The sequence below is a fragment of the Heteronotia binoei genome, chromosome 1 (assembly GCF_032191835.1).
Source record: "Heteronotia binoei isolate CCM8104 ecotype False Entrance Well chromosome 1, APGP_CSIRO_Hbin_v1, whole genome shotgun sequence".
Taxonomy (NCBI): domain Eukaryota; kingdom Metazoa; phylum Chordata; class Lepidosauria; order Squamata; family Gekkonidae; genus Heteronotia; species Heteronotia binoei.
Window position 1 is genome coordinate 118378362 of NC_083223.1, and position 11839 is coordinate 118390200.

The 11839-nt window shown below is 40.5% G+C and overlaps 1 protein-coding gene across 1 annotated transcript; it reads right to left on the reverse strand.

Annotated features, from left to right (window-relative positions):
* Positions 1–207: 207 nt before the first annotated feature.
* On the reverse strand, positions 208–8786 carry VNN1 (vanin 1). Its single transcript, XM_060239571.1, has 7 exons — positions 8433–8786; positions 8224–8354; positions 5382–5574; positions 4376–4667; positions 3128–3498; positions 1488–1658; positions 208–429 (listed from the first exon to the last, which is right to left on the reverse strand). The coding sequence occupies exons 1-7, from the start codon at positions 8646–8648 to the stop codon at positions 229–231; spliced, it is 1575 nt and encodes a 524-aa protein (XP_060095554.1). The 5' UTR covers positions 8649–8786; the 3' UTR covers positions 208–228.
* Positions 8787–11839: the final 3053 nt, after the last annotated feature.

The following is an 11839-nucleotide window of genomic DNA, read 5'->3' on the forward strand; positions in this document are numbered from 1 at the left end:
TACATAGCTTGAAATGTATCTATAAATATTTATAAATATAAATATCTATAAATAAACATTTCCATTGACTTCCATCTAAAAATGTATTTTCTATTTTGAGCAAGCCAAAAGTGTAGACAACACAAAATGTGGTATGAATGTGACCATTACTATATGATGGAACAACACTGACTATGCCACAATCAGGAAAAAGCAACAGTTGTTTCAAGATGATATAGAATTTATGAATTAAAGTATAATAATATGAAATAATAAAAAGAAAATAAGTAAATATTGTAATGACAATGCTGAAATGCTCAGACCAGAACATCTCAGACAAACCTGTTCTGCACATAGTGGATCTCTTTCAAACCACCTCCCAAACAGTGTCACCGTTAATATTGGCTCTGATGTACCATTCTGACTAATCAGCTGCCCATCACTCAAAACCTGATGAAGGAAAACATTGACACATTCAGTTAATAGTGCATAAGGTACAAGTGTTATATACTTACTGAAAATATTGTAATTTTACTATATGTGAATAACAGACTGAAGGAAAGCATGTCCAGTTCAGCATTCATGAGAGGTTTATAGTGCCTACAGAGCTCTTGAGAATAAGAGTCCATTCATTTCAATAGAAGAAATTGTTATGTGCATACAAGTGAAATAAATAAGGATGTCATTAGAACTCCAAAAACTGACTGTGGACTGGAGGAGGCATCACCCACTAGACCATTTTACTAATGACATATCACACAGCACAAACACTCACATCCATTATGAAGAAGCTGCCACACAAGAATGGAATAAACTATAAAAATTGCAATTAGCCATATTGATCCATAAAAACAATCCAGTTGTGTAATACCTTTTTACTACACAAGAGCAAGTTTTTGATTTCCCGATAACTCTTCACATCTGGCTAATGAAGGTTCAGGGCAAAACTCAAAAAGAACAGGAGGGCAAGGCACATAAAAGAATTTCAGGTTATGGTAGAGAAGCCCATAATCTGCAGTTTGTAAAGTCTTGTACTTCAGATGTAATTAGATTAGATGGTGTTAAGTGCAAAACATGTTCCAAATTTTTCAACAGGCTACTGGGATTGGAAAGCAAATAACCTGTTCTGGGGAAAACCAGCATTTTGAAGAAATAAGTGAGCAAGTAGATACCTTTAATTTAATAGTGCAATAGTACATATGTGAACGACAGGAGGGCCTGGTGTGACTTTGTTCATGGGGTCGCAAAGAGTCGGACTCGACTGCGACTGAACAACAAAACAAAGTATTTTAAAATCAGATCCCCCCTCCCTCCTAGAGATGATCTTGAGGCCTTGTAATACCATACTTGCTTTAGAGAAGGACTGTGAAACCAGTGAGTGACCTCCATGCCAATACACAGATCATCCCATGTAATCCAAGACACAGGAGAAGCTGGATAATTTTCCTCAGAATACACCAGTCACTCTAGTTAACTGTGACAGATCTTGGTTTGAAATATTTTCCTACCTGAAACTCTCCAGGTGCAAGCTGAACTCCACTAAGCAGAACTTCTGGAAAGACGTAGTTAGTGCTAAATGTGCCACTGAGAGAAAAGTATCCAAAATGGGTGAGAGCGTTGGTGACTGGCTCTCCACATGTTTGCATGTCAGTACTTCTGCATTTCAGCAATGTGCATATCTAAAAGGGAACAAAGTAATCTATTGGAAGATTGACTTTCAATAAAAGAACTAAATTTTTAACAAGGTAAAAAAGAAACAGCTTCCATATTCTTAGTGGGTAGGATCCAAAGGTTCAGTTCTACTAGTAATAAAGTCTTCCATTGATTCAGAAACTCCTGATCCAGCCAAGGAGGCATGTTCTACCACCATGAAAGACTGCTTGCACCAGAAGAAGGTTCCATTTGGAGCCAAGTAATTTGTTTCATAAACAACAGTTTGCAGCCATAGTACGGTTGGTTATATACTATTGTTCTTCACAGTATGATGTTGGAGCCAGTACTATTATCAGCCCAGCAGCTAAGATATTGCTTCTAAAGTATGAGATCATCCAAAAACTTCACAGCCCAGTTCATGTATTTACTTGTCTCTTGCTATTTACAGAAAAGTGACTGCTTGAAAAAAGGCCAGCCATTATTGTACATACAGTAGACATCATCATATAAAGCTCTCCCATTAACAGCTGATTGAAGCATCCAGGCCTCAGATTCAGTGGGAGCTCACAGGAGCACAGCTCCTGAGCCTTTCTGTGTCCGTGTTCTGTCTCACCTCCGTGTCCATTGAATAGTATTGTAGCTGCATAACAATCCCTGGATGAGCTCTACCACCTATTTTTCTGCAAAACAACCCCTGGAAGCATCTCACTGTGGTTTCCACCCAAATTGTGAATCCACTTATTTCCATGGATGGTTGCATAATAATTGCCAAATGTGTTATCTAAGCCCATGTCACATTAATCAAGAGACAAATAAAATAGGAAACAAAAGAGCAAATCTACAGTGTAGTCCTAAATAGAATTATACCCTACTAAAGCCACTGAATTCCTTGGATTTGAATTGTAGTGCTTAGAACTGTACTGTCAACCTTACTGTAATCAAAGATGGTTTTCATGGTGGTTGAGAAGTAATGTTTCAGACTGTAATCCTAAATAGATTTATGTCAAAATAGCCCCTATTGAAATCAGTGGAATTATTTCTGTGTAAACATTCACAAAAGCAAACTATTAGAATCCAACAGTGGGTTTCTCTTTCTTGAAGCAGAGTTTAATTTACTTTGATTCAACAAATGGACCTCACACATGTGGTGGTGGAAAGTGCTACCCTGGAGGGTTTTCAAGGCAAAAGACACTGAGAGGTAGTTTGCCATTGCCTGCCTTGGTGGCCTCCCACCCAAGTATTATCCAGGGCCAACCCTGCTTAATTTCAGAGATCTGATGAGATCTGGTTAGCCTGGCCCATCCAGGTCAGATCACCCACACATGTAATTCCCAGTAATTTAAATCATAGTGTGTTTAACTTTCCAATTGAAATTAATGGAATGAAAGTGCCTAACTTTGGGTTAAATTAAAAAATAGGGCATGATATCCAGAATTGTCTCCTCATTTCCACTTTCTATCATAATGATCAAAACCTCCCCCTGAGAAAATGAGACCTGTAAGTAATATTCTCCTTCGACCACATGAAGGCCATCAAATGCACCCAATACATAAACTTCATCTTCTCGTTGTTCCATCATCTTATAGCTCAAATGGCAGCAGAGATCCTTCTGGCACACTGTAAGATTGCCAACTTGACTGTTGAGTTTAGAGAAAGTGAACTCATCAAAGAAAATGAGTCCTTTGAAATTATTATTCTCAGGGAACGGTCTGATAGTTGTGGCATACAAGCTCCAGTTAACCGTATGTAGGTAAGTAGGAGAAACAGAAGGGTGGGAATGGAGTTCTGCAACCAGAAGCTGGCCATTCTCAGATTCCGCATCATAATAATACGCCTGCGAACCACCTGGGCCATAGATACCACTTCCTAAAGGATAAAGACAACAGAAAGACAAGCAGCCATTTCATCTGACCTGTGTGGTGTCCTATGATTATTTTAGGCATATGTCATTACGTTATTAGCAAAGACCAACCAATTAACATAAGAGGTATTAGTGGAAAGCACTTTACAAAACTATGTTCCCTATGCTGTTCTTTTTAAACTGCTTTTTATCAATAACCAATTATTATTTTACAATGTTTTCTTCCTTTGAATGGATTTGCAGGCATTGTCCCCACTACATCAAATCACAGTACATTCATAAATATACAAATAAGCAAACACAGTAAAACAAACACATGTACAACTGGTAATACTAATCACCACTTTGGGATCAGGAAGAACTTCTCCTCCAGATGAGATTGGCCAGGGATTGTGGAGGTTTTTTGCCTTCCATTGGACATAGAGTAAGGGTCATTTGGAAAGTGCGGAGGGGAAAGGAGTTGTGAATTTGCATGCATTGTGCAAGGAGTTCGACTAGATGACCCTTGAAGTTCCCTCCAGCTCTATGTGTTTATGTATGTGCAAGCACAACAACAGGCTGCACATACTTGAGCACATGAATGAATATGGGAACATACATTTTTTCTTCTCCTTCCATTTGCTGGCTAGATACATGATGATAAGATTCTGTATCCCTAGATCTGAGGAGTAATAATTTTCTTGGACCAGATTTAGCACATCATAAACAATAGCAAACACATGCCTCTGATTGACTACCAGACCTAGTATCCAGCGTTTCTTCTTTATCAAATTGTCAGGGATGCCATACAGAGGTTCCAAATGGTACTAAAAATGTCAGCTGGTAGCCTCCAACTGGTTTCAGTTTGATTAGTGGATGGAATTAGCTATAAATATCTATTACCTGTCATTTTCATTCCAGTTTTATGAGTATTGGATGAGAGCAAATTGACCTGCATGCCCATAGCCCATGCTGAATGGAATTCAATAGCAGTTAAATGTGGAAGAACATTCATCCAAGCAGTAGGGAAGAGGATGGTGTCCACCTTAAGTTTGCTCACCAGGGTCACAGCAGGGTCATGGAACAGTATGTCAAAGCATGTGAACATACCAAACTTCCCAAAGGAAGTGTTGAAGGTCACAAGTTCAGGCTCTTTAGGAAAATCAAACTGGACTTCTGACATAAAGAGATTGAACTGTTGAAAGATAACAGATGTAGGAAACGTGAAGGCATTTCAATGAAAACACAACTATTTTATAAACTTAAAGGTGCATTGTGAAGATTTATGTTATTTAATTTTTATTAAATTAAAAGCTAGCATGTTAAATTTAAAAACAATTTTAAATTGTTCCCCATAAAGTATTTCTACTATCTTACTGAGTATGTGCATTTATAGGGCTCACCTACTCAGACAGGGATTGCATATAAGTCATGGCACATATACTGCATTTCCTTTACCATTTGAACTCTCTCTACACCTTTTCCCCCATCCACACCTATTTTTATAGTATAAGAATACTTATGTACCCTTCATCCTTGGATACCATTTTGTGATCTGGTGAAATGAGCTCTGGCCAGTGAATACAGCAATCAGGTGGCTGAAAGGGGGGGGGGGGACACCTGAAGCTGGATACAGGTAAGATGGAGCTGATGCTAGCTGGGAGGGCCACTGCTTTTTCTACCTTCAATAGTGTGATACTTTTGGTGAAAGCTATCTGGGGCTAACTAACAGGACAGAATTACTCTCATTCCGTTTTCTGACTGTCAATTCATTTTGGAGTCTTAATTTGAGGTGCTGGTACTCAGCTGTAGAGCCCTCATGACCTGGGGCCTTCATAGTTGAAGGGTTGTATCTTCCTTCATGTTAGTGGACCAGCACCTTTGGATCCAACCTACAGTTTATTTTTACCTTGTGGTAGCGTGCCACCAGTTTCCCATCTGAATCAAAGACAACATTTGTGTTGTATTGATAGCGGCCATCATTAGGACATTTGGGGTCTGTCAGATTACATGGCTTCTTGTCCCCAATATTAGCAACCACATAGATAGCATTGTCTCTTGCCAGACAGCTGAGCCTTTCTTGCACTGGGGCAGGTCCAAATCTAATTTTAAAAAAAGAATAGAGATGGAGGACTGTTAGCAGCTGTAGGCCACAATATGATCCTTAAACTGCTAATGACAACATGTGCTACACACCAGCCTCTTTTGCTTAAATTATAAGAAAACTGATCAGACAAAGCAGAGAATAGGCTAGGCAACATTAGACATTACAAGGACTGAAGAACCAGCAGCCACCTTTCCCATTGTATTCAGCTTTTATACAGCACTATAAGTCGCTTTACTGTCCCTGTAGAACTATGTATGTTTATAACAGCTGATTTTGCCTAACAGTCTACATTCTGTTGTTATGAAGCAACAGCCAAATAGTTTACATTTTCATCCTAGGCTAATTAAGATTTCTGAATTGTTTATTAAAAAATGTACAAAGAATGAGGAAGAATACTTTTTGTATTTTCCCTTTTCCTTTAACTGACAACCATGATATTTTCTTTATTATAGTTTCCTTCCTAATTGAAAGATACTTCTTACAAAGCCCTCCTTGATAAAAGGTTTATTTTCAGTCCATTTCTTGCTCATGTGCTTATGGAATATATCACAAAATAAACGGGATGGAGGAAATGCCTCTGTATTCCCTTCCCTTCCTTTTGTAATTAGTTTGTAATTAGTCTATGGTATGATTAAAAATGTGTTTTCCATTACAAATTCTGTCTGTCTGTCTGTCTATCTCATCAACATGTAATTATTATTTATGTATTTCTAGTCTGCTAGATTCAAGGCAGATAGTGTATGTTACTTCCAGCAAACTGTACAATAGGGTTTGGACCACAAAAATCTGAGCACAAACAAAACTGAAACAAAGCATAGACTTTTGATGCATCAAATGGTATAGAAACTACCTAGTATGGACCATACTGGGGGTGGTCAAACTGTGGCTTGGGAGCCACATATGGCTCTTTCACACATATTGCAGGCAGTTTGGTATAGTGGTTAAGTGCGTCAACTCTTATCTAGGAGAACCAGGTTTGATTCCCCACTCCTCCACTTGCACCTGCTGGAATGGCCTTGGGTTAGCCATAGCTCTGGCAGAGGTTGTCCTTGAAAGCAGCTGCTGTGAGAGCCCTCTCAGCCCCACCCACCTCACAGGGCATCTGTTGCGGGGGGAGAAGATAAAGGAGATTGTAAGTCGCTCTGAGTCTCTGATTCAGAGAGAAGGGCGGGGTATAAATCTGCAATTCTTATTATTATTATGTGGCTCCCAAAAGTCAAGGAGGAAATGCACGCTTACTCTGAAGTAAGCATGCATAGCATCAGGAACTCAATCAGCCTCTAATAGGTAGACAACTATTTCTGCTGTGTGTGAAGTGGGGAAGGAGGGGAAAATAGCTTTCAAGCTCTTCTCCACCACAGAGGTCATTTGATAACCTAGAATGGGAAAGAGAGCACAAGACCCAAGAGAGCCAGTTTCGGAGCTTTTGTAGGAGCTGTATTTACTCGTCTTGGGCTGCGATCACACGTAGTAAATAATGCGCTTTCAATCTGCTTTCAATGCACTTTCCAACTGGATTTTACTGTGTGAACTGGCAAAATCCAGTTGGAAAGTGCATTGAAAGTGCATTATTTAGTGTGTGTGATCACAGCCTTGGTTTCAAGGCAGAGAGAGATGCATAGTGGTGCAAATGGTGATCAGCAATTTATATGGGACATATGTATTTCCTTCTCCCACTGGTGACAAAAAATAATTCCCTAACCTTTCCCTATGATGTTATGGGGACTGTTATTCCTAACTTTTTTTTAAAGACTTCTAGTATGGTCATGTTATAAAGTGCATACATACATATTTTATATTTCTGTGCAAAGGAAGTAGTAAGAGTTTTATAAAGATATGTGTGTAATATTTGTTCATGTCTTGCGGTTCTCAAACATCTGATGTTTATTCTATGTGGCTCTTATGTTAAGCAACTTTGGCCACCCCGGACCATACTTACAGTGATAGGCAGTAATATAGTAGTATAGGCCACATCACTGCAATTTTTACAGTACAGTCCTACCTGATAAATAATTTTGTTTTGCATAGTTTGTGGAAAACCAGGAGAGTGGATGCCTTTCTAACCTTCTCAGGGAGGCCACTCTATAAGGTGGGGCCCACATGCACCAATAGCAACAATTATAAATTTTGCCCATTTACAGGATGTACCTGCACTAGGCCCTGCTGAGATAAGCAAAGCTGTTATGGCAGAGCACAGCTCTTGCTAAATTCAAGGCCTGGCTCTTCAGAATTTCAGGTAGAGAGAAGTCTTTCACATCACGTACTGCCATATTCTTTAATCTGGAGTTGCCAGAGATTGAACCTAGGACCTTCTGCATGCAAAGACATAATTATCTCTTCCTGCTGCAGACCTCAGTTAGCTTCTTGTGCTGTGCCTGAGAGTCCTCTGTCCACCAGAAGCATCATTTCAGGGAGATCAGTGGACTGCAGTGGGAAAGGGAATGCTAGAAAGTTCTGTCCCACTGAGGACATTTAGTCTGGATCCAACCCGGAATTTCTAACTTAAAAGTACAGTCTGGAAGACCCTTTATATACAGAAAGTTCCAAAATTTAGTACTGAACCACTGGAGTGTATGAAACCAGAGCCCTTCATAGTTGTTTGTTTTGTTATTGTTGTTGAACAATCCCATATAATATTAAATACCTTTGTGATTCATTACATGGGATCCAATTAACTTGTGGATCTGGAATATCTTCAAGATAAGGATAAAGAGTTTCTCGGGTAAAACGAAAGCCATAGATGCCATCTTCAGGAGTCACAATGATGTGTGCACCCTATCAAGAAAAGAAGAATTAAAGATCTTCCTGCCACATAACAACAGACATATAAAATCATAACATAATCATCACTACCTGAGCTGCTGCTCTTTTGATGACCTCTTCCAAAATATCCATGTTTTTGTTCATCAATTTTAAGGCATCTTCAGAAGAAACAGGCCTTTCAGTAGTCTCTGGCAATAAGACTGAATGCTCATAGACAGCTGCGATGTATTTATCCAAAGCAGAGCTCTTTAGGATCATCATGAGAACAAAAATAGACTGAGGTAGCAAAGACTGAAAAGAGATCATTGCTAGAACTCTGCCTGATGGGAAACAGAAACAGAAACAATGAGAATTAAGAAAGCAAAGTAAGAAAAGAAAAAGGATACACAAAGTCCACTGTTGCCTGCCAATGGGCTCCTAGTGATTTTGCAGTTTTGAAAACAAGCGTGTTGCTCAGAGACCTGCAAAGAAATTGGCTAGAAACATTGGACTTTGATCTTTTTATCCACCAGATAGCGCCACCTCTAGAGGGATACATAGGAACTTAATAGTCTGAATCAATTGAAATGTTATCAATTAAAATATAAACCTGACTGAATCAATTTGAATGTAAGCCTGTGTGCTAGGTTGTTAGGATTTCATTTACTTCCTCATTCAGATCTCTTTCATGCATGTCACCTCTCAATCACCCTCATCTTTTCTCCCTTCAGCCCCACTGTAATAGGTATGGAAGCATGCCAAGAAAAATACCTATTTTTCATGTAACCCCTTTCTAGCTTTTAACACCCTCCTTTATTTTTAATGAAGTTTACTGTCTTGACTCTGCTGACTCTGAGCTAAAACCAGCTATGCCTTTATGCACCTTGCATTACTAAGGGAGAGGAAGGGCTGCTCCTGGGCTCCTTTGCTGAATATTAACCTTATAAACTACCTAGTTTTTTTTTTAGCTATTTATGGTTAAACAGAAATTGAGAGGGAGGGCGACTGAGGGATAAAGGGAACACTAGCCTGTCAGATAGTACTGTCCTATTTGTCTTTGGAAGAGTTTCCTCTCCCCTACAGTCACGGGGTTGAAAGTCCATGGGCACAGCTCACGGGTGGCTCATCAATGTCATGTTCTTCTTTACTCAGCCTTTCTTTCCTAGTTTGTTCTCAGCATCATGGGGTGCACATGTACTATTCAACTATGTACATGAACAAATTTTTCCCCTCCCCCCATGAACTATTGTGGAGGGAAAAGGGAATTTTTGTTTGTAAAGATTATCAGTAAAGTGCTTTGCTTACTTAAAGTTTAGAAGGACTGCTGCAGAAGACAGCCTGAGGATCAGCTGCCAGATCCTAATCTGACATTCTAACCAGTATATCATGATAGTTTAGAGTTGCCTAATCTAACTCAGAAAATATCTGGAGACTTTGGGGGTAGAACCAGGAGACTTTCACATTCCCTAAAATAAATAAAAATACAGCAGTGCAGTTCCCCTGAATACAGTCTTCATTTCCTCATCCCCAAGCAGCTGCATGCTCTATTTACACATCTCTCTCACACACAGACACACACAGAGCAGTCAAAATAAACAGTTTGCAATCCCACACTTGTGTTATCTCTCTGGGGCAATTTACTCACAAGTTGCTGAAGTTCCAAGTTCTTCAGACTAACATAGGGAAACCAAAGGTTCTAGTTTACCCTTTACTATGCAAATGGCTTCTGAAAAGATTGTAAAACAAATGGAGAGTCTGGGCTGCTTTCCCTTTCTTTCTTACAATTTCACAGCTCACTGGGAGCAACCATGTTGTTCTGATGGCTCACCCCGCCCCCCCATTCAGCCTGGCTCCTACAGATTTAAAGGCACAGACACCATCTGAAAAGCAAGCCTTTCCAAGTGTCTTCTTAAGCCTTCTGAAGTGGAAAGGTACATGGTGGCTGTTGGGGCGGGGCTTCCCCCCACCATCCAGCTGATTGGGGGCAGGAAGGAGCCAGAAAAACTGGAGGATTCCGCCACTGGGACCTGGGGATTGGCAAGCCTATGATGGCTCTCATATTCAAAAGTTGCTATCAGAGTTATACTTTGATATTTTGAGTTTGGGCCCACCACCTGTGGCAGCCATTTTGGGGTGGTGAAATCAGCATTCAGTCTCTTTTTTATGCTTTAGTGTTTGGTGTAAGAAAAGAACCTAAAATAGATTAAAGGACAAACTTTGTATCAATTTGTATTATTATTAGGGACATAAGGAAATTTGCATTCAGTTCTTTTGGCATTTTTTAAAAAAACATAAGTCTGATTTTTTGAAGATCAAAACTAAAGCTAGTTGTATTATGAAATAAATTCAGCAGCTGTTTCAGTGCAAACCACATTGCTGTCTATTATTTTCCCTAGTGTGGTCCTTGGCTTTTTGACTAATCGCAGCATGCTGGATCCAGTCTTCTTGAAAACTGTCAATACCCACACACTTGGAATATAGCCAATTATCATACTTATGAAATTAAAGGAATATCCACAGTTAGTTTTCATAGCTGCTAACCAAACTGTTTTTCAAGTCCCTGTCACCAATGCAATAAAGCATCATATAAGCAGGGCTTTTCTGGAGCTGGAAAGCATCAGAACACCATTCTAGCTGGCTTGGCCAGAGCTCCTGCTCAAAAAGAGCCTTGACTCCCAACTCAGGCACCAAGGAAGCAGCTAGAGCGCCCAGGAATCTACCTGCTCAGAGCTTCACAGACCAGCCTAGGCTTGCCAGGCGCCAGGTCCGGGCAGAGGATCTCCCAGTTTCAACCCCCACCCACGCTTTTTAAGAATTGGCCACAGGGGACAAAATGGCAGTCATTGTGATGTTCCAGCATTAGTCTCTAATATGGAAGCCACAGCTGGAGACCTCCATGCCAGGCGCTGTGTTTCCCCTGATTTCTCCTACCAATGCAACCCCTCTTTTTTTTTATAGCCTTCATCAGCATCGGTGCTCCTAGGTGAGGAATAGGAATGCAGATGAGTGGTGCAGGCAGGCAGCCCAGGTCTCATTGATGCCACCAGCCAGGTAAGTTGGACAAGCAAGTGAGTGAGCGAGCAAACAGCACGGGTTGGGATGGGGTCACCAATACCTGCTCTTTGCTTTGCTACTGGGGGAGGAAGGAGTTGGGCTCAGGTCCTTTGGCTCCATTGGCCAGGAAGAGCTCAGGACTTCAATCTGCCAGCAACAACTTGCCTCACAACGGCAACTGCAGAGCATGGATCAGGAGATGGAGAAGGTAGAGCGCAGGGGGGGGGGAGTAGGGAAGACAAAGAACAGCCCCACCAGCTTGCAACTCTGATCTGTATGCATGCTCTCCATCGCTCTCTCTATTGTCCTTGTTGCCCCAAGTATCTCAACAAATCAGCAGGAAAGCCTTGCAGTCCCCCCCCTCCCATGACACTTTGCCCTCCCCCATTTCAGTGCTCTTATTGCATTTTTAAAAAATATTTATTAAGTTGCATCAGCCTGTAAGTGGCTGGTTCTCAACCTGG